The sequence below is a fragment of the Chiloscyllium plagiosum genome, unplaced genomic scaffold (assembly GCF_037043375.1).
Source record: "Chiloscyllium plagiosum isolate Xiang-an unplaced genomic scaffold, Cpla_swu_hap1 HiC_scaffold_3, whole genome shotgun sequence".
Classification (NCBI taxonomy): domain Eukaryota; kingdom Metazoa; phylum Chordata; class Chondrichthyes; order Orectolobiformes; family Hemiscylliidae; genus Chiloscyllium; species Chiloscyllium plagiosum.
Window position 1 is genome coordinate 154,493,464 of NW_028270141.1, and position 22,339 is coordinate 154,515,802.

Genomic DNA, 22,339 nt, shown 5'->3' on the forward strand with positions numbered 1-22,339 from the left:
TAGTATTGGGGAATAAAGAAACAATGGAAGAACTGAATAGATCCTTTGCATCAGTCTTCATGATGGAAGACACCAGTAACTGACCAGAACTTTAATAAAGTCAGGGGGCAGAAGTGAGTGAAATGGCCATTTAAGAAGATGCTGGGGAAACCGAAAGGTCTGAAGTTGGATAAATCACCCAAATCACACTCCAAGGATTTCATGGAGACAGCTGAGAAGATTGTAGAGGCATTGGTAGTGATCTTTCAGAAATCACCAGAGTCAGGTAGGGTCCCAGAGGACTGGAAAATGGCTATTGCAACCCCTGTTTAAGAAGGGTGGGAGGCAGAAGACAGGAAATTACAGGCCAGTCAGCTTGACCATTCCTTCGTCTGCCCAATTGCTGCTATCACTCGCTTGGCTCCATCTCCACCTAATGTTTATTCCTCTCCCCTCCTCCTAACCCATCTTCAGCATATATACCAACCTTTTCCTTGCTATAATCAGTCCTGAGTAAGGGTCACTGCACCTGAAATGATAACTCTGCTTTCTCCCTACAGGTGCTGCCAGAAATGTTGAGATTTTCCAGCAATTTCCATTTTTGTTTCAGACTTCTAGCTTCTGCAGTTCTCTAAACAGATTCAAGAACAACTTCTTTCCTGCAGTGTATTAGACTTTTGAATGGACCTCTCAAATGTTAATTTTGATCTCTCTCTTTACACCTCCTCTGCGGCTGTATTGCTGTATTCTACACTCTGTTCTGCTACCCTGATGCACTTTTTATGGTACAATCTGCCTGTATAGCATGCAAAACAATTCTTGTCACTGTAACTCAGTACATGTAACCAAAATAAATTAATCAAGATGGGATTGCATCTCCAGAAGATCTGTTGGTGGCCCCTCCTACTGAAAATGCAATGGACAGAAATTGGTGAGGATGAGGTTAAATATGTTATATCTCCTTGCTCCTACTAGACTGGGTCTGTGGCAATGTCCTGTAGGACTCACCCAACTCGATTTGTATGGTGCTGCCTAGCCACTCTTGGTGGTAGAATTTGAAGTCCCTCACCCATAGTACATTCTTTGCCCATGCTACTCTCAGTTCTTCTTCCAAGCATTGATCAACATGGACAAACACTGATTCACAAGCAAAAAAGAGAAGACACTTAATAATTAGTCTGAGATTTCCTTGCTCATGTTTGACCTGATGTCTTGAGACCACATAGGATCTGAAATCAATGATGAAGACTCCCAGAGCAATTTCATCCTGACTGTATACAACTGTGTCACTATCTCTGCTGGGTCTGTCTGTCGATAGGCCATTATCTGGGATGTTGTTTGAAAAGTATGATTCTGTATGTAAAACTATGTTATGTTATTGCTTGAATGAAACCAAGAACTGCAGATGCAAGTGACCCTTCATCAGAACTAGACCAGAAATATTAACTTGGTTTTCTCCTCACAGATGCTGCTAGACCTGCAGAGCTTTTCCAGCAATTTCTGTTTTTGTAATTAAAATGTAGAACAGTTGATGAGCAGTGGCAGACATTTCAGGACATGTTCAATTCCTCACAACTAAAATAAAATCCAGAGGGGAAGAAAGATTATAAGAGGAAGAAAAATATCCATGGCTAAGCAAGAAGTTAAAAATAAAAAAGGCAAAAACTAAAGATTGGAGAGGACTGAGAGCATTAAGTTCCTAGGAGTGACGATGAACAACAATCTGTCCTGGATCTCCCATTTGGTTGTGATGGTCAAGAAGGCACAACAATGTCTCTTCTTCAGGAGGTTTAGGAAATTCTGCATGTACATGAGGATGCTCTCCAACCTTTACAGATGCACCATACAAAGCATTTTAGCTGGATGCATATTGGCCTGGTATGGCAACTGCTCTACCCAGGTACATAAGATACTACAGAAATTTGTGTGCACAGCCCAGACCTTCACGAAAGCCAACCTCCTATCCATGGACTCTGTCTACACCTCCCACTGCCAACATCAGAGATCCCTCCCACCCCAGTAATACTGTCTTCTAACCTCTTCAGTCAGGTAAAAAATACAGAAACTTGAAAAATGTGCCAACAGGTTCAAGAACAGCTTCTTCCTGACGTTATTAGGCTGCTGAATAGACCTCCCTAAACAAATATTGATTTTGCTTTGTGCACCTCCTGTGCAGCCATCACCTTTTATGCCTCGCTTTGTCTAAATACTATATGATCTGTACATCCCTGTATGTTATGATTTACCTATTCTTCTCACAAAACAAAACTTACTCAGGTACATGTGACAACAATGAATCAAATCATATCAAAATAATGCCATATTGTATTGTATCATATTGTAAAGGTTTGTGGCAGACTTAAAAATGTAGAAAATTTAAAGATCAACAAAGGGTTATGAACAAAAACTAAAAGGGCAAAGGGAAAGGTAAAGGGCAAACGGTAAAGGGAAAGGGAAAGGGAAAGAACACAAGTGCAAAGTATAAAAAGGGACAGCAAATACTTCCAGGAGTATATAAAAGGGAAGATAGGAGCTGAAGGGAGCTAGTTGCCTCAGACAGACAAACAAAAAGCTGGAGGAACACAGCAAGCCAGGCAGCATCAGCAGGTGGAGAAGTCAGCATTTTGGATGTAATCCTTCTTCAGGAAAGTTGCCTCTGGTAGGCTGCGTCCCTGCTGTGCTTACCCTATCAGCAAAGGAACACCTGGAGGACCTGCTTTGAAAGACTCAACTATTGAGAAAATGTTTTCTCACAGGTACATGTCTCATACATACAGCTGGGTTTGTGAGCGTATGTTTTTCTCACGATTAACTCAATACTTTGCAATGTGTAATAATTACAGCAGGATGGGGTATTAATGAGCATATACAGTGCATTAATGAATGGAAAAAACTATTACCATTGGATGATCAGTCTGAGCTTTTTCTGCAAAAAAAATTAAAACTTTAACTAGCCATCAGGAATCTGAATTTTGGCTGCCTGTCCATGAAGTTCTCCATCCCACCTTTCTATCTACTTCAGGCAGTTCCAGAAGATTCCACTCTATATCTCTTTCCCTTTCCAGAGAGAAGAGCAGGAAGAGAAAAAATACATTTTAAGTGCTGCTTACATTGCTCTTAGCTGGCGTGTACTAACAATTTTGGTAACACCCACAAATTTTTCTGCACTTTTCAATTTTGAGGCCATGTTAAGTGCAGACAATCTGAAGTTGCACTATTCATATCAGTGTAACTAAGGGCCATTGCCTACCATTTGATTCCACAAGAATATTGATCCAGTTTGGAATGTGAAAAGTGCTGACAAAATAAAGTTAAATTTTCATTAACAAATATACAACTAATACAAATTTTTTGATACCTTGTTAAAGTTATCTGAAATATTTTATATCCAGCAATATAGGATGCAAGTTTTGTAAAGCTTTGTTTTCCAGAACCACCAACGCCTACCAGCAAAGCATTTCCACAATCTGTACGGATTATACGCGATATCTGCGAAACATGGTGGAATTTTACTTCAAAGAGAAAAATTGAACTCATCAAAGTTCATTATTCATTTTTCAAAGTAACAGCTTAACAACAAAAAAACATACTTAATACTAGATTAATTTTGTTAAGATTGTCCTGTCAGTGCATGCATACAGAGCTGAAAATTCTGAGGGCTGTTGTGTTAACAACTCGATAGTTCATAATTATATCACAAAGATTACAACACAAATGGAGGCCATTAGATCCATTGTATTTGTGCTGGCTCACCTCAGAGTACAATGACGTTCTGATCAGATGGGTCAATGGGCTGAGGAGTGGCAGGTGGAGTTTAATTTAGATAAATGTGAGGTGCTGCACTTTGAAAAGGCAAACCAGGGGAGGACTTATACACTTAATGGTAAGGTCCTGGGGAATGTTGCTGAACAAAGAGACCTTGGAGTGCAGGTTCATAGTTCCTTGAAAGTAGAGTCGTCCAGGTAGGTACGATAGTGAAGACAATGTTTGGTATGCTTTCCTTTATTAGACAGTGCATTGAGTATTGGAGTTGGGAGGTCATGTTGTGGCTGTACAGGGCATTGTTTAGGCCACTTTTGGAATGTTGTGTGCAATTCTGGTCTCTCTCCTATTGGAAGGATGTTGTGAAACTTGAAAGGGTTCAGAAAAAATTTACAAGGATGTTGCCAGGGTTGGGGGATTTGAGCTACAGGGAGAGATTGAATAGGCTGGGACTGTTTTCCGTGGAGCATCGGATGCTGAGGGGTGACGTTACAGAGGTTTACAAAATCATGAGGGGCATGGATAGAGTAAATAGATAAGGTCTTTTCCCTGGGTGGGTGAGTCTAGAACTAGAGGATATAGATTTAAGGTGAGCAGGCAAAACATTAAAAGGTATCTAAGGGGCAACTTTTCACACAGAGGATAGTGCATGTATGTAATGAGCTGCGAGAGGAAATGGTGGAGACTGGTATGATTGCAACATTTAAATGGCATCTGGATGGGTATATTAATATGTGAGGACAAAGGGACCTCTGCCTTTATTACATTCGTGGGGGGATTCAGAGCAGTGGAACAGGGAATGGAGCTGGTGTGGTGGATAGCTGTTTGGATGACAGAAGGATGTGGGTCAATTGTTGGCAAACAGGACTAGATTAATGGACAAATTGGACCAGAGGGTCTGTTTTCATGCCGTACATCTCTACGGCTCTGAATCTGGGAGAATAACTTGAAGTCAGCTGGGCGGCACGGTGGCACATTGGTTAGCACTGCTGCTGCCTCACAGCGCCAGAGACCCGGGTTCAATTCCTGCCTCAGGCGACTGACTGTGTGGAGTTTGCACATTCTCCCCGTGCCTGCGTGGGTTTCCTCCGGGTGCTCCGGTTTCCTCCCACAGTCCAAAAATGTGCAGTTTAGGTGAATTGGCCATGCTAAAATGTCCGTAGTGTTAGGTAAAGTGGTAAATGTAGGGGAATGGGTCTGGGTGGGTTGCGCTTCGGCGGGTCGGTGTGGACTTGTTGGGCCGAAGGGCCTGTTTCCACACTGTAAGTAATCTAATCTAATCAGCTCTCCTGTTTTGTTTTCACCAAAACCTCCGAAAATAATTTTTGTTTTGATAACTATCTCAATTTTGTTTTGAAAATAATGACTGAATCTCTCTTGTCTACACCCTCAAAGTGCATTTCTGATCCTAACTGTTCACCGCATAAGATATGTTTTTTCACACATCACCCCTGAACCTTTGTGAATCACCTTAAATCAATTCCTCCAGTCCTTGGCCACGAATGTGAACAGTTCTCCCCATTCAATTGGTCTAGGCCTCTCATTATTTTGGAACTGAAGTTCCTTAGTCACATTACTATCATCACAAAACTTCACTAAAGCCTCTCCAATGTCTTCATATGCTACTGAAAGTATGGCCAAAAGAATTGGACAGAATATTTTAGTTGCAGTCAAACTGTATTTGGTTATGAGGTAGTAGATTCATTCACCAAGCTGGTGTGGCTTTCTGCTGATGTTTCATCGCCTCATTAGGTGACATCGTTAATGCGTCTTCAATACAGTGTTGATGGTCTGTCCCTCCGGATATGTATGTGTCTCTGCTTTTTGATACAATCCAAGTGGTAGAGGTGATTGCGAGGAAACAGAACCGGAAGTACTGAAAAACAGAGAAATGCAAATACCAGGCGGGACAGACCACCAACACTTTTTCGAAGATGCATTGACTATGTCACCTCATGAGGCAGCGAAACATCTGCAAACAAACACACAAATCTACAACCTTATCCACAACTTGAGCTACAAATCTTTTCAAAAACCGTGTTTGGTTATGTCAAGTTAGATTAAGGTTTACTATCGTTTTTTTTAATAGTCTGTGTTTTAATCTATAAAATCCAGATTCGCCTGTTTTATAAACTATTTTCGCTTCCTAGACTGCCAACTTCAATGATTTGTGTCTATAAACCCATAGGTTTAAATATTGTATCATTTATTTCTATAACCTTTACTCATTGTTCTTACTAACTTCATATTCTTCTGTAGTAAATTTGTCCTGCCATGTTTTTGATTATTCATCACAGGATGCAGGTATTACTGGTTAGGTCAGCATTTATTGTCTATCCCCAGTTGCCCAGAGGGTAATTAAGCATCAACTACATCACTGTAAGTCTGGAGTGACACGTAGGCCAGACTGGGTAGGATAGCAGATTTCCTTTCCTGAAGGACATTAATGGACCAGATGAGGTTTTCCTGACAATTGACACTGGTTTCATGATCATCATGAGACTCTTAATTCCAGATTGTTATTGAATTCAGATTACCAGCATTTGAATGAATAAAAAGAAATGAGTTTAAAGTTTAAATTCTCACTTTCATAATGTGTGTCATTGCATCCTTGAAAAACACAAGATCAAGAAAACCTGATCGGACTCCTTCATTATGTTGCCTCTGGTAAAACTGTAATTTTTCAGTCAGGAATTCATAGCTTGGGATCTGAAATATATTTATTTGTAACAATTAGAATATCACAAAGAACATAAAATCAGAGATGTACAGCACAGGAACAGAGCCTTCGATCCAACTCGTCCACGCCAACCAGATATCCCAACCTAATCTAGTCCCACTTGCCAGCACTTGGCCCATGTTCCGCAAAACCCTTCCTATTCACATACCCATCCAGATGCCTTTTAAATGTTGCAAATGTACTAGCCTCCACCACTTCCTCTGGCAGCTCATTCCATACACATACTACTCTCTGCGCAAAAAGGTTGCCCATTAGGTCTCTTTCATATCTTTCCCTTCTCACCCTAAATCTATACCCTCTAGTTCTGGACTCAGCCACCCCAGGGAAAAGAATTTGTCTACTTATCCTATCCATGTCCTTCATAATTCTGTAAACCTCTGTAAGGTCACCCCTCAGCCTCTGACGCTCCAGGAAAAACATCCCAGCCTGTTCAGCCTCTCCCTATAGCTCAAATCCTCCAATCCTGGCAACATCTTTGTAAATCTTTACTGAACCCTTTCAAGTTTCACAGCATTTTTCTGATAGGAAGGAGACGAGAACTGCACACAATAATCTAAAAGTGGCCTAACTAATATCCTGTACATCCGCAACATGACCTCCCAACTTCTGTACTCAATACACCGACCAATAAAAGCATACCAAACGTTTTCTTCACTATCTTGTCCACCTGTGACTCTACTTTCTAGGAGCTATGAACCTGCACTCCAAGGTCTCTTTGTTCAGCAACACTCCCTAGGACCTTACCATGAAGCGTATAAGTCCTGCAAAAGTTCGCTTTCCCAAAATTCAGCACCTCGCATTTATCTAAATTACACTCCATCTGGTTCTCCTCAGCACATTCACCCATCTGATCAAGATCCAGTTGTAATCTGGGGTAACCTTCTTCGCTGTCCACTACACATCCAATTTTTGTGTCATCTGCAAACTTACTAACTATATCTCTTATGCTTGCATCCAAATCATTTATGTAAATAACAATAAGTAGAGGGTTCAGCACCGATCCTTGTGGCACTCCACTGGTCGCAGGCCTCCAGTCTGAAAAACAACCCTCCACCACCACCCCCTGTCTTCTAGCTTTAAGCCAGGTCTGTATCCAAATGGTTTGTTCTCCCTGTATTCCATGAGACCTAACCTTGCTAACCAGTCTCCCATGGAGAAACTTGTTGAACGCTTTACTGAAGTCCATATAGGTCACATTGACCACTCTGCCCTCATCAATCGTTTGTTACTTCTTCAAAATCTCAATCAAGTTTGTGAGACATGATTTCCCATGCATAAAGCCATGTTGACGATCTCTAACCAGTCCTTGCCTTTCCAAATACATGTACATCCTGTCCCTCAGGATTCCCTCCAACAATTTGCCCACCACCAACTTCAGGCTCACCGGTCTATAGTTCCCTGGCTTGTTCTTATCGCCTTTCTTAATTAGTGGCACCACGTTAGTCAATCTTTATTCTTCCAGCACCTCACCTGTGACTATTGATGATACAAATATCTCAGCAAGGGTCCCAGCAATCACTTCCCTAGCTCCCTACAGAGTTCTAGGGTACACCTGATCAGGTCCTGACGATTTATCAATTTTTAAGTGTTTCAAGACATCCAGCACTTCCTCCTCTGTAATATGGATATTTTTCAAGATGTCACCATCTATTTCCCTACATTCTATATCTTCCATGCTGTTCTCTACAATAAAAACTAATGTAAAATACTCATTTAGTATCTCCTCCATCTTCTGCCACTCCACACGAAGACCGCCTTGCTGATCTTTGAGGGTCCCTTTTGTTACCCCTTTGCCCTTAACTTGTAAAAACCCTTTGAATTCTCCTTAACCCTATTTGTCAAAGCCTCGAAATGTCGATTCTCCTGCTCCTCGGATGCTGCCTGGCCTGCTGTATTTTTCCAGCACCATATTTTTCAACTATGGTCTCCAGCATCTGCTGTCCTCACTTTCTCCGACTCAAAGCTATCTCATGTCTCCTTTTTGCGCTCCTGGTTTCCCTCTTAGGGATAGGATTCACAACCAATGGCACTTATTGCAGATATAATCCTCAATAACATGTAAACTCTCACTAAAATTCTACATCCGACAAGAAGAGCATATCACTATACTAAGGACCATTTTGCTTCTTCCAATCTACAGAACCAGAAAATATCATGTATTCCTCTACAAAACACTGCTCCAGGGTAACTTAAGACTTATGGCTTATATTTTTAAGTTTAATCAAAGGGCATTTCTCAATAAAACATATAATCAAGAAAGAACCCACTCTACTCACTATTATAGATTTAAAACAGAAGTTATTAATCTAATATAGTAAAGTGTGAAAGTTGTAATTGTCCCAATATACCAGAGGCAGCTCTTTAAAAGGAGATGACTGATGGGAGGTTTATTCAGAGAGTGCCATGCCTCAGAAGAATGTTCAGAAATTGGCATCCCTTTGCTGAATTATGGCGTGGGAATTGAATCTGTTGCAGATCACTGAACGGGTCGGCCTAGCCCTCACTGACCGAGCCGACCTAGCCCTCACTGACCAAGCCAGCCTAACCCTCACTGACCGAGCCGACCTAGCACTCACTGACCGATCCGACCTAGCCCTCACTGAATGAGCCGACATAGCACTCACTGACCAAGCCAGCCGAGCCCTCACTGCCCGAGCCGGCCTAACCCTCATTGACCGAGCCGACCTAGCCCTCACTGGCCGAGCCGACCTAGCCCTCACTGCCCGAGCCAGCCTAACCCTCACTGACCGAGCCGACCTAGCCCTCACTGACCGAGCCGGCCTAACCCTCACTGACCGGACCGGCCTAGCCCTCACTGACCGGACCGGCCTAACCCTCACTGACCGAGCCGGCCAAACCCTCACTGACCGGACTGGCCTAGTCCTCACTGAGCGAGCCGACCTCTCCGTCACTGACCGAGCCGGCCTAACACTCACTGACCGAACCAGCCTAGCCCTCACTGATCGAGCCGACCTACCCCTCACGAACCGAGCCAGGCTAGCCCTCACTGACCGAGCCGACCTAGCCCTCACTGACTGAGCCGACCTAGCCCTCACTGACTGAGCCAGCTAAGACATCACTACCCGAGCCAGCCTAGTCCTCACTGACCGAGCCGATCGAGCCCTCACTGACCGAGCCAGCTGAGCCCTCACTGACCGAACCAGCTTGGACAAAACTGACTGAGCTATCCTAGCTCTCACTGACTGAGCCAACATTGGCCTCACTGACTGAGCTGACCTCGCCCTCACTGCCCGAGCCGACCTAGCCCTCACTGACCAAGCCGACCTAGCACTCACTGCCCGAGCCAATCTAGCCCTCACTGACCGAGCCAGCCTAACCCTCACTGACCGAGCCGACCTAGCCCTCACTACCCGAGCTGACCTAGCCCTCACTGACTGAGCCGACCTAGCCCTCACTGACCGAGCCGACCTAGCCCTCACTGACCGAGCCAGCCTAGCCCTCACTGCCCGAGCCAGCCTAGCCCTCACTGCCCGAGCCGGCCGAACCCTCATTGACCGAGCCGACCTAGCCCTCACGGGCCGAGCCAACCTAGCCCTCACTGACCGAGCCAGCTTAGACCACACTGACCGAGCCGACCTAGCCCTCACTGACCGGACAGGCCTAACCCTCACTGACCGAGCCGACCTAGCCCTCACTGACCGAGCCGACCTCTCCGTCACTGACCGAGCCGGCCTAACCCTCACTGACCGAACCGGCCTAGCCCTCACTGACCGGACCGGCCTAACCCTCACTGACCGAGCCGGCCGAACCCTCACTGACCGAGCCAGCCTAACCCTCACTGACCGGACCGGCCTAGCCCTCACTGACCGAGCCGACCTCTCCGTCACTGACCGAGCCGGCCTAACCCTCACTGACCGAATCAGCCTAGCCCTCACTGATCGAGCCGACCTACCCCTCACGAACCGAGCCAGGCTAGCCCTCACTGACCGAGCCGACCTAGCCCTCACTGACTGAGCCGACCTAGCCCTCACTGACTGAGCCAGCTAAGACCTCACTGCCCGAGCCAGCCTAGTCCTCACTGACCGAGCCAACCGAGCCCTCACTGACTGAGCCAGCTGAGGCCTCATTGACCAAACCAGCTTGGACAAAACTGACCGAGCTATCCTAGCCCTCACTGACTGAGCCAACGTAGGCCTCACTGACTGAGCTGACCTAGCCTTCACTGTCCAAGCCAGCCTAGCCCTCACTGACGGAGCCGACCTAGCCCTCACTGACTGAGCTGACCTCGCCCTCACTGCCCGAGCCGACCTAGCCCTCACTGACCAAGCCGACCTAGCACTCACTGCCCGAGCCAACCTAACCCTCACTGACCGAGCCAGCCTAACCCTCACTGACCGATCCGACCTAGCCCTCACTACCCGAGCTGACCTAGCCCTCACTGACCGAGCCAACCTAGCCCTCACTGACCGAGACGACCTAGCCCTCACTGACCAAGTCAGCCTAACCCTCATTGACCGAGCCAACCTAGCCCTCACTAGCCGAGCCGACCTAGCCCTCACAGACCGAGCCGGCTTCGACTTCACTGACCAAGCAGACCTAGCCCTCACTGCCTGAGCCGACCTGGCACTCTCTGCCTGAGCCGACCTAGCCCTCACTGACCGAGCCGACCTGGCACTCACTGACTGAGCTGACCTAGCCCTCACTGACCGAGCCGACCTAGCCCTCACTGACCGAGCCAGCTTTGACCTCACTGCCGAGCCGACCTAGCCCTTACTGACCGAGCCGGCCTAACTGTGGCACAGTGGTTAGCACTGCTGCCTCACAGCGCTCGAGACCCGGGTTCGATTCCCGCCTCAAGCGACTGACTGTGTGGAGTTTGCACGTTCTCCCCGTGTCTGCGTGGGTTTCCTCCGGGTGCTCCGGTTTCTTCCCACAGTCCAAAGATGTGCAGGTCAGGTGAATTGGACATGCTAAATTGCCCGTAGTGTTAGGTAAGGGGTAAATGTAGGGGTATGGGTGGGTTGCGCTTCGGCGGGGCGGTGTGGACTTGTAGGGCCGAAGGGCCTGTTTCCACACTGTAAGTAATCTAAATCTAATCTAATCGAAATCTAAAACTCTCACTGACCGAACCGGCCTAGTCCTCACTGACCGAGCCGGCCTAGCACTCACTGACTGAGCTGACCTAGCCCTCACTGACCGAGCCGACCTCGCACTCACTGACTGAGCTGACCTAGCCCTCACTGACCGAGCCGACCTAGCCCTCACTGACCGAGCCAGCTTTGACCTCACTGCCGAGCCGACCTAGCCCTCACTGACCGAGCCGGCCTAACTCTCACTGACCGAACCGGCCTAGTCCTCACTGACCGAGCAGACCTCGCCTTCACTGTCCTAGCCAGCCTAGCCCTCACTTACCGTGCCAACCTAGCCCTCACTGACTGAGCTGACGTAGCCCTCACTGACCGAGCCAGCTTAGACCTCACTGCCCGAGCCAGCCTAGCCCTCACTGACCGAGCCGACCTAGCCCTCACTGACTGAGCCGGTCTAGCCCTCACTGACTGAGCCAACGTAGGCCTCACTGACTGAGCTGACCTAGCCTTCACTGTCCAAGCCGACCTAGCCATCACTGACCGAGCCATCCTAGCCCTCACTGACCGGAACGGCCTAGGCCTCACTGATATAGCCGACCTAGCCCTCACTGCCCAAGTCGACCCAGCCCTCACTGACCGAGCCGACCTGTCACTCACTGCCTGAGCCGACCTAACCCTCACTGACCGAGCCGACCTCGCCTTCACTGTCCGAGCCAGCCTAGCCCTCACTTACCGTGCCAACCTAGCCCTCACTGACTGAGCTGACGTAGTCCTCACTGACTGAGCCAGCTTAGACCTCACTGCCCGAGCCAGCCTAGCCCTCACTGACTGAGCCAACGTAGGCCTCACTGACTGAGCTTACCTAGCCTTCACTGTCGAAGCCGACCTAGCCCTCACTGACCGAGCCAGCCTAGCCCTCACTGACCGGAACGGCCTCGGCCTCGGCCTCACTGACATAGCCGACCTAGCCCTCACTGACCGAGCCGACCTAGCCCTCACTGACCAAGCCAGCCTAGCCCTCACTGACCGGAACGGCCTAGCCCTCACTGACATAGCTGACCTAGTCCTCACTGCCCAAGTTGACCTAGCCCTCACTGACCGAGCCGATCTAGCCTTCACTGACCAAGCCGACTTTGACCTCACTGCCGAGCCGACCTAGCCCTCACTGACCGAGCCGGCCTAACCCTCACTGACCGAGCCGACCTAACACTCACTGCCCGAGCCGGCTTCGACCTCACTGACCAAGTCGAACTAGCCCTCACTGCCTGAGCTGACCTAGCCCTCACTGACCGAGCCGACCTAGCCCTCACTGCCCGAGCCGACCTAGCCCTCACTGACCGAGCCGATGTAGCGCTCCCTGACTGAGCTGACCTAGCTTTCACTGTCCGAGCCGACCTAGCCCTCACTGACCAAGCCAGCCTAACCCTCATTGACCGAGCCGGCTTAGACCTCACTGACCAAGCCGACCTAGCCCTCACTGACCGAGCCGGCCTAACCCTCACTGCCCGGACCGGCCTAACCCTCACTGACCGAGCCGGCCTAACCCTCACTGACCGAGCCAGCCTAGCCCTCACTGACGGAGCCGACCTAGCCCTCACTGACTGAGCCGACCGAGCCGTCACTGACCAAGCCGCCCTAACCCTCACTGACTGGACCGGCCTAGCCCTCACTGACCGAGCCGACCTAGCCCTCACTGACCGAGCCGACCGAGCCGACCGAGCCCTCACTGACCGAGCCAGCTGAGTCCTCACTGACCGAACCAGTTTAGACATCACTGCCCGAGCCAGCCTAGCCCTCACTGAGCGAGCCATCCTAGCCTTCACTGACTGAGCCAACGTAGGCATCACTGACTGAGCTTACCTAGCCTTCACTGTCCAAGACGACCTAGCCCTCACTGACCGAGCCAGCCTAGCCCTCACTAACCGGAACGGCCACGGCCTCACTTACCGAGCCGACCTAGCCCTCACTGACCGAGCCGACCTAGTCCTCACTGACCGAGCCGACCGAGCCCTCACTGACCGAGCCAGCTGAGTCCTCACTGACCGAACCAGTTTAGACATCACTGCCCGAGCCAGCCTAGCCCTCACTGAGTGAGCCATCCTAGCCCTCACTGACTGAGCCAACGTAGGCCTCACTGACTGAGCTTACCTAGCCTTCACTGTCGAAGCCGACCTAGCCCTCACTGACCGAGCCATCCTAGCCCTCACTGACCGGAACGGCCTAGGCCTCACTGATATAGCCGACCTAGCCCTCACTGCCCAAGTCGACCCAGCCCTCACTGACCGAGCCGACCTGTCACTCACTGCCTGAGCCGACCTAACCCTCACTGACCGAGCCGACCTCGCCTTCACTGTCCGAGCCAGCCTAGCCCTCACTTACCGTGCCAACCTAGCCCTCACTGACTGAGCTGACGTAGCCCTCACTGACTGAGCCAGCTTAGACCTCACTGCCCGAGCCAGCCTAGCCCTCACTGACCGAGCCGACCTAGCCCTCACTGACCGAGCCGGTCTAGCCCTCACTGACTGAGCCAGCGTAGGCCTCACTGACTGAGCTGACCTAGCCTTCACTGTCCAAGCCGACCTAGCCATCACTGACCGAGCCATCCTAGCCCTCACTGACCGGAACGGCCTAGGCCTCACTGATATAGCCGACCTAGCCCTCACTGCCCAAGTCGACCCAGCCCTCACTGACCGAGCCGACCTGTCACTCACTGCCTGAGCCGACCTAACCCTCACTGACCGAGCCGACCTAGCCTTCACTGACCGAGCCGGCTTTGACCTCACTGCCGAGTTGACCTAGCCCTCACTGACCGAGCAGGCCTAACCTTTACTGACCGAGCTGACCTAGCACTCACTGCCCGAGCCGACCTAGCCCTCACAGACCGAGCCGGCTTCGACCTCACTGACCAAGCCTACCTAGCCCTCACTGCCTGAGCCGACCTGGCACTCACTGCCTGAGCCGACCGAGCCCTCACTGACCGAGTTGACCTAGCCCTCACTGACCGAGCCGGCTTTGGCCTCACTGCCGAGCCGACCTAGCCCTCTCTGACCGAGCCGGCCAAACCCTCACTGACCGAACCGGCCTAGTCCTCACTGACCGAGCCGACCTCGCCCACACCGACCGAGCCGACCTTGCCCTCACTGACCGAGCCGACCTCGCCCTCACTGACCAAGCCAACCTAGCCCTCACTGCCCGAGCCGACCTAGCCCTCACTGACCAAGTCAGCCTAACCCTCATTGTCCGAGCCAACCTAGCCCTCACTGGCCGAGCCGACCTAGCCCTCACAGACCGAGCCGACTTCGACCTCACTGACCAAGCCGACCTAGCCCTCACTGCCTGAGCCAGCCTAACCCTCACTGCCCGAGCCGGCTTCGACCTCACTGACCAAGTCGAACTAGCCCTCACTGCCTGAGCTGACCTAGCCCTCACTGACCGAGCCGACCTAGCCCTCACTGCCCGAGCCGACCTAGTCCTCACTGACGGAGCCGACCTAGCACTCACTGACTGAGCTGACCTAGCCCTCACTGACCGAGCCGACCTGGCACTCACTGACCGAGCTGACCTAGCCCTCACTGACCGAGCCGACCTAGCCCTCACTGACCGAGCCAGCTTTGACCTCACTGCCGAGCCGACCTAGCCCTCACTGACCGAGCCGGCCTAACTCTCACTGACCGAACCGGCCTAGTCCTCACTGACCGAGCAGACCTCGCCTTCACTGTCCTAGCCAGCCTAGCCCTCACTTACCGTGCCAACCTAGCCCTCACTGACTGAGCTGACGTAGCCCTCACTGACCGAGCCAGCTTAGACCTCACTGCCCGAGCCAGCCTAGCCCTCACTGACCGAGCCGACCTAGCCCTCACTGACTGAGCCGGTCTAGCCCTCACTGACCGAGCCAACGTAGGCCTCACTGACTGAGCTGACCTAGCCTTCACTGTCCAAGCCGACCTAGCCATCACTGACCGAGCCATCCTAGCCCTCACTCACCGGAACGGCCTAGGCCTCACTGATATAGCCGACCTAGCCCTCACTGCCCAAGTCGACCCAGCCCTCACTGACCGAGCCGACCTGTCACTCACTGCCTGAGCCGACCTAACCCTCACTGACCGAGCCGACCTCGCCTTCACTGTCCGAGCCAGCCTAGCCCTCACTTACCGTGCCAACCTAGCCCTCACTGACTGAGCTGACGTAGTCCTCACTGACTGAGCCAGCTTAGACCTCACTGCCCGAGCCAGCCTAGCCCTCACTGACTGAGCCAACGTAGGCCTCACTGACTGAGCTTACCTAGCCTTCACTGTCGAAGCCGACCTAGCCCTCACTGACCGAGCCAGCCTAGCCCTCACTGACCGGAACGGCCTCGGCCTCACTGACATAGCCGACCTAGCCCTCACTGACCGAGCCGACCTAGCCCTCACTGACCAAGCCAGCCTAGCCCTCACTGACCGGAACGGCCTAGCCCTCACTGACATAGCTGACCTAGTCCTCACTGCCCAAGTTGACCTAGCCCTCACTGACCGAGCCGATCTAGCCTTCACTGACCAAGCCGACTTTGACCTCACTGCCGAGCCGACCTAGCCCTCACTGACCGAGCCGGCCTAACCCTCACTGACCGAGCCGACCTAGCACTCACTGCCCGAGCCGGCTTCGACCTCACTGACCAAGTCGAACTAGCCCTCACTGCCTGAGCTGACCTAGCCCTCACTGACCGAGCCGACCTAGCCCTCACTGCCCGAGCCGACCTAGCCCTCACTGACCGAGCCGATGTAGCGCTCCCTGACTGAGCTGACCTAGCTTTCACTGTCCGAGCCGACCTAGCCCTCACTGACCAAGCCAGCCTAACCCTCATTGACCGAGCCGGCTTAGACCTCACTGACCAAGCCGACCTAGCCCTCACTGACCGAGCCGGCCTAACCCTCACTGACCGGACCGGCCTAACCCTCACTGACCGAGCCGGCCTAACCCTCACTGACTGGACCGGCCTAGCCCTCACTGACGGAGCCGACCTAGCCCTCACTGACTGAGCCGACCGAGCCGTCACTGACCAAGCCGCCCTAACCCTCACTGACTGGACCGGCCTAGCCCTCACTGACCGAGCCGACCTAGCCCTCACTGACCGAGCCGACCGAGCCGACCGAGCCCTCACTGACCGAGCCAGCTGAGTCCTCACTGACCGAACCAGTTTAGACATCACTGCCCGAGCCAGCCTAGCCCTCACTGAGCGAGCCATCCTAGCCTTCACTGACTGAGCCAACGTAGGCATCACTGACTGAGCTTACCTAGCCTTCACTGTCCAAGACGACCTAGCCCTCACTGACCGAGCCAGCCTAGCCCTCACTAACCGGAACGGCCACGGCCTCACTTACCGAGCCGACCTAGCCCTCCCTGACCGAGCCGACCTAGTCCTCACTGACCGAGCCGACCGAGCCCTCACTGACCGAGCCAGCTGAGTCCTCACTGACCGAACCAGTTTAGACATCACTGCCCGAGCCAGCCTAGCCCTCACTGAGTGAGCCATCCTAGCCCTCACTGACTGAGCCAACGTAGGCCTCACTGACTGAGCTTACCTAGCCTTCACTGTCGAAGCCGACCTAGCCCTCACTGACCGAGCCATCCTAGCCCTCACTGACCGGAACGGCCTAGGCCTCACTGATATAGCCGACCTAGCCCTCACTGCCCAAGTCGACCCAGCCCTCACTGACCGAGCCGACCTGTCACTCACTGCCTGAGCCGACCTAACCCTCACTGACCGAGCCGACCTCGCCTTCACTGTCCGAGCCAGCCTAGCCCTCACTTACCGTGCCAACCTAGCCCTCACTGACTGAGCTGACGTAGCCCTCACTGACTGAGCCAGCTTAGACCTCACTGCCCGAGCCAGCCTAGCCCTCACTGACCGAGCCGACCTAGCCCTCACTGACCGAGCCGGTCTAGCCCTCACTGACTGAGCCAGCGTAGGCCTCACTGACTGAGCTGACCTAGCCTTCACTGTCCAAGCCGACCTAGCCATCACTGACCGAGCCATCCTAGCCCTCACTGACCGGAACGGCCTAGGCCTCACTGATATAGCCGACCTAGCCCTCACTGCCCAAGTCGACCCAGCCCTCACTGACCGAGCCGACCTGTCACTCACTGCCTGAGCCGACCTAACCCTCACTGACCGAGCCGACCTAGCCTTCACTGACCGAGCCGGCTTTGACCTCACTGCCGAGTTGACCTAGCCCTCACTGACCGAGCAGGCCTAACCTTTACTGACCGAGCTGACCTAGCACTCACTGCCCGAGCCGACCTAGCCCTCACAGACCGAGCCGGCTTCAACCTCACTGACCAAGCCTACCTAGCCCTCACTGCCTGAGCCGACCTGGCACTCACTGCCTGAGCCGACCTAGCCCTCACTGACCGAGTTGACCTAGCCCTCACTGACCGAGCCGGCTTTGGCCTCACTGCCGAGCCGACCTAGCCCTCTCTGACCGAGCTGGCCAAACCCTCACTGACCGAACCGGCCTAGTCCTCACTGACCGAGCCGACCTCGCCCACACTGAACGAGTCGACCTTGCCCTCACTGACCAAGCCGACCTCGCCCTCACTGACCAAGCCAACCTAGCCCTCACTGCCCGAGCCGACCTAGCCCTCACTGACCAAGTCAGCCTAACCCTCATTGACCGAGCCAACCTAGCCCTCACTGGCCGAGCCGACCTAGCCCTCACAGACCGAGCCGACTTCGACCTCACTGACCAAGCCGACCTAGCCCTCACTGCCTGAGCCAGCCTAACCCTCACTGACCGAACCGGCCTAGTCCTCATTGACCGAGCCGACCTCGCCCTCACTGACCGAGCCGAACTCGCCCTCACTGACCGAGCCGACCTCGCCCTCACTGACCGAGCCAGCCTAGCCCTCACTTACCGAGCCAACCTAGCCCTCACTGACTGAGCTGACGTAGCCCTCACTGACCGAGCCAGCATAGACCTCACTGCCCGAGCCAGCCAAGCCCTCACTGACCGAGCCGACCTAGCCCTCACTGACCGAGCCGGCTGAGACCTCATTGACCGGGCCGACCTGGCCCTCACTGACTGAGCCAACGTAGGCCTCACTGACTGAGCTGACCTAGCCTTCACTGTCCAAGCCGACCTAGCCCTCACTGACCAAGCCAGCCTAGCCCTCACTGACCGGAACGGCCTAGCCCTCACTGACATAGCTGACCTAGTCCTCACTGCCCAAGTTGACCTAGCCCTCACTGACCGAGCCGATCTAGCCTTCACTGACCAAGCCGACTTTGACCTCACTGCCGAGCCGACCTAGCCCTCACTGACCGAGCCGGCCTAACCCTCACTGACCGAGCCGACCTAGCACTCACTGCCCGAGCCGGCTTCGACCTCACTGACCAAGTCGAACTAGCCCTCACTGCCTGAGCTGACCTAGCCCTCACTGACCGAGCCGACCTAGCCCTCACTGCCCGAGCCGACCTAGCCCTCACTGACCGAGCCGATGTAGCGCTCCCTGACTGAGCTGACCTAGCCTTCACTGTCCGAGCCGACCTAGCCCTCACTGACCAAGCCAGCCTAACCATCATTGACCGAGCCGGCTTAGACCTCACTGACCAAGCCGACCTAGCCCTCACTGACCGAGCCGGCCTAACCCTCACTGACCGGACCGGCCTAACCCTCACTGACCGAGCCGGCCTAACCCTCACTGACTGGACCGGCCTAGCCCTCACTGACGGAGCCGACCTAGCCCTCACTGACTGAGCCGACCGAGCCGTCACTGACCAAGCCGCCCTAACCCTCACTGACTGGACCGGCCTAGCCCTCACTGACCGAGCCGACCTAGCCCTCACTGACCGAGCCGACCGAGCCCTCACTGACCGAGCCAGCTGAGTCCTCACTGACCGAACCAGTTTAGACATCACTGCCCGAGCCAGCCTAGCCCTCACTGAGCGAGCCATCCTAGCCTTCACTGACTGAGCCAACGTAGGCATCACTGACTGAGCTTACCTAGCCTTCACTGTCCAAGACGACCTAGCCCTCACTGACCGAGCCAGCCTAGCCCTCACTAACCGGAACGGCCTCGGCCTCACTGACCGAGCCGACCTAGCCCTCACTGACCGAGCCGACCTAGTCCTCACTGACCGAGCCGACCGAGCCCTCACTGACCAAGCCAGCTGAGTCCTCACTGACCGAACCAGTTTAGACATCACTGCCCGAGCCAGCCTAGCCCTCACTGAGTGAGCCATCCTAGCCCTCACTGACTGAGCCAACGTAGGCCTCACTGACTGAGCTTACCTAGCCTTCACTGTCGAAGCCGACCTAGCCCTCACTGACCGAGCCAGCCTAGCCCTCACTGACCGGAACGGCCTCGGCCTCACTGACATAGCCGACCTAGCCCTCACTGACCGAGCCGACCTGGCACTCACTGCCTGAGCCGGCTTTGACCTCACTGCCGAGCCGACCTAGCCCTCACTGACCGAGCCGACCGAGCCGACCGAGCCCTCACTGACCGAGCCAGCTGAGTCCTCACTGACCGAACCAGTTTAGACATCACTGCCCGAGCCAGCCTAGCCCTCACTGAGCGAGCCATCCTAGCCTTCACTGACTGAGCCAACGTAGGCATCACTGACTGAGCTTACCTAGCCTTCACTGTCCAAGACGACCTAGCCCTCACTGACCGTACCAGCCTAGCCCTCACTAACCGGAACGGCCTCGGCCTCACTGACCGAGCCGACCTAGCCCTCACTGACCGAGCCGACCTAGTCCTCACTGACCGAGCCGACCGAGCCCTCACTGACCGAGCCAGCTGAGTCCTCACTGACCGAACCAGTTTAGACATCACTGCCCGAGCCAGCCTAGCCCTCACTGAGTGAGCCATCCTAGCCCTCACTGACTGAGCCAACGTAGGCCTCACTGACTGAGCTTACCTAGCCTTCACTGTCGAAGCCGACCTAGCCCTCACTGACCGAGCCAGCCTAGCCCTCACTGACCGGAACGGCCTCGGCCTCACTGACATAGCCGACCTAGCCCTCACTGACCGAGCCGACCTGGCACTCACTGCCTGAGCCGGCTTTGACCTCACTGCTGAGCCGACCTAGCCCTCACTGACCGAGCCGGCCTAACCCTCACTGACCGAACCGGCCTAGTCCTCACTGACCAAGCCGACTTCGCCCTCACTGTCCGAGCCAGCCTAGCCCTCACTTACCGAGCCAACCTTGCCCTCACTGACTGAGCTGACGTAGCCCTCACTGACCGAGCCAGCTTAGACCTCACTGCCCGAGCCAGCCTAGCCCTCACTGACCGAGCCGACCTAGCCCTCACTGACCGAGCCGGCTTAGACCTCATTGAACGAGCCGACCTAGCCCTCACTGACCGAGCCGACCTAGCCCTCACTGACCAAGTCAGCCTAACCCTCATTGACCGAGCCGACCTAGCCCTCACTGGCCGAGCCAACCTAGCCCTCACAGACCGAGCCGGCTTCGACCTCACTGACCAAGCCTACCTAGCCCTCACTGCCTGAGCCGACCTGGCACTCACTGCCTGAGCCGACCTAGCCCTCACTGACCGAGCCGACCTAGCCCTCACTGACCGAGCCGGCCTAACCCTCACTGACCGGACCGGCCTAACCCTCACTGACCGAGCCGGCCTAACCCTCACTGACCGGACCGGCCTAACCCTCACTGACCGAGCCGGCCTAACCCTCACTGACTGGACCGGCCTAGCCCTCACTGACCGAGCCGACCTAGCCCTCACTGACTGAGCCGACCTCGCCGTCACTGACCAAGCCGCCCTAACCCTCACTGACTGGACCGGCCTAGCCTTCACTGACCGAGCCGACCTAGAAGAGCCAGTCAGAATTTCATTAAATGAACTGGCCGAGTCCTCACCAACTAAATTGGCATAGTCCTTGATGGTTGAGTCGTCACTGACGAAGCTGTCCAGCATAGTAGACTTCCGACTTTATGTAAAGAGGTATTTGGCCCATCGAGTCTGCACTGACCCTCCAAACCCATCTGATTGCTGTAACCCTGCATTTCTGATGCTAACCCACTGAGCCTGAACACTAATCGGCAAATTAGCATGGCCAATCCACCTTATCAGCATATCTTTGGACTTTGGAGAAACCATAGCACTTTGTAGAAATCTAGCAAGACATTGGGAGAACATGTAAAATCCACACAGACTGTCACCCAAGGCTGGAATCAAACCAAGGTCACTGGGGCTATGAGGCAGCAGTGCTAATCACTGAGCTCAAGTCCTCACTGACTGAGCTGGTCTTGTCCAAAACCATAAAGTTGAGTAGACCACCAACCCAACTGAATGGATAAACTACCAATCTCCATGCCACGGATATTTCTGTCTGCGGCAGAATCAGTATGAATAACTTGTGCATAGTCTATTTGGAGATGAAAGTTCTATCTTCACTTCCGGTGCGTCATTGCATTGTCACCTTAATAAATGAGACAAACTTTGCACTGGTGTGGAAATGACTAAAAGCAGTAGACCCAGCACTGAACCTTGTCTTGGCATCAATGACATGCTGTCCACCATCAGCAGCAGCAGAAATATATTGAAATGCAAATTGCAAACTCAATGCCCATTAAAGCCTCCAATCTCGTTCAGCCAGCAGCTCCTGAGTGAATTAAAACTATGTAAACTATGGAACTGTCTCCTTGCCCTGCCTGTGTTACTTTAAAGCAAATGCAAACTTCCAAGAGAGCTTAGACCTGCCTTTCAACATGGCACATGTAAACAAAGGAATTAAGAATGGGTTGAAGTGAAAAACACATTTTCAAGGCTGCTGGTTGTGAAGCTTTACAAAACATAACTAGACC

At 53.1% G+C, this 22,339-nt stretch overlaps 1 protein-coding gene across 1 annotated transcript in view; it reads right to left on the minus strand.

Annotated features, from left to right (window-relative positions):
- The window catches only part of LOC122540182 (dynein axonemal heavy chain 8-like), a 1,370,012-nt gene that overhangs the window by 323,498 nt on the left and 1,024,175 nt on the right, over nucleotides 1-22,339 (minus strand). The window contains exons 61-62 of the mRNA XM_087976825.1: nucleotides 6,328-6,450; nucleotides 3,338-3,468 (exon numbers count right to left, since the gene is read on the minus strand). Of these exons, the coding sequence (XP_087832951.1) occupies nucleotides 3,338-3,468; nucleotides 6,328-6,450 (254 nt within the window). The remainder of the gene's footprint in view (nucleotides 1-3,337; nucleotides 3,469-6,327; nucleotides 6,451-22,339) is intronic.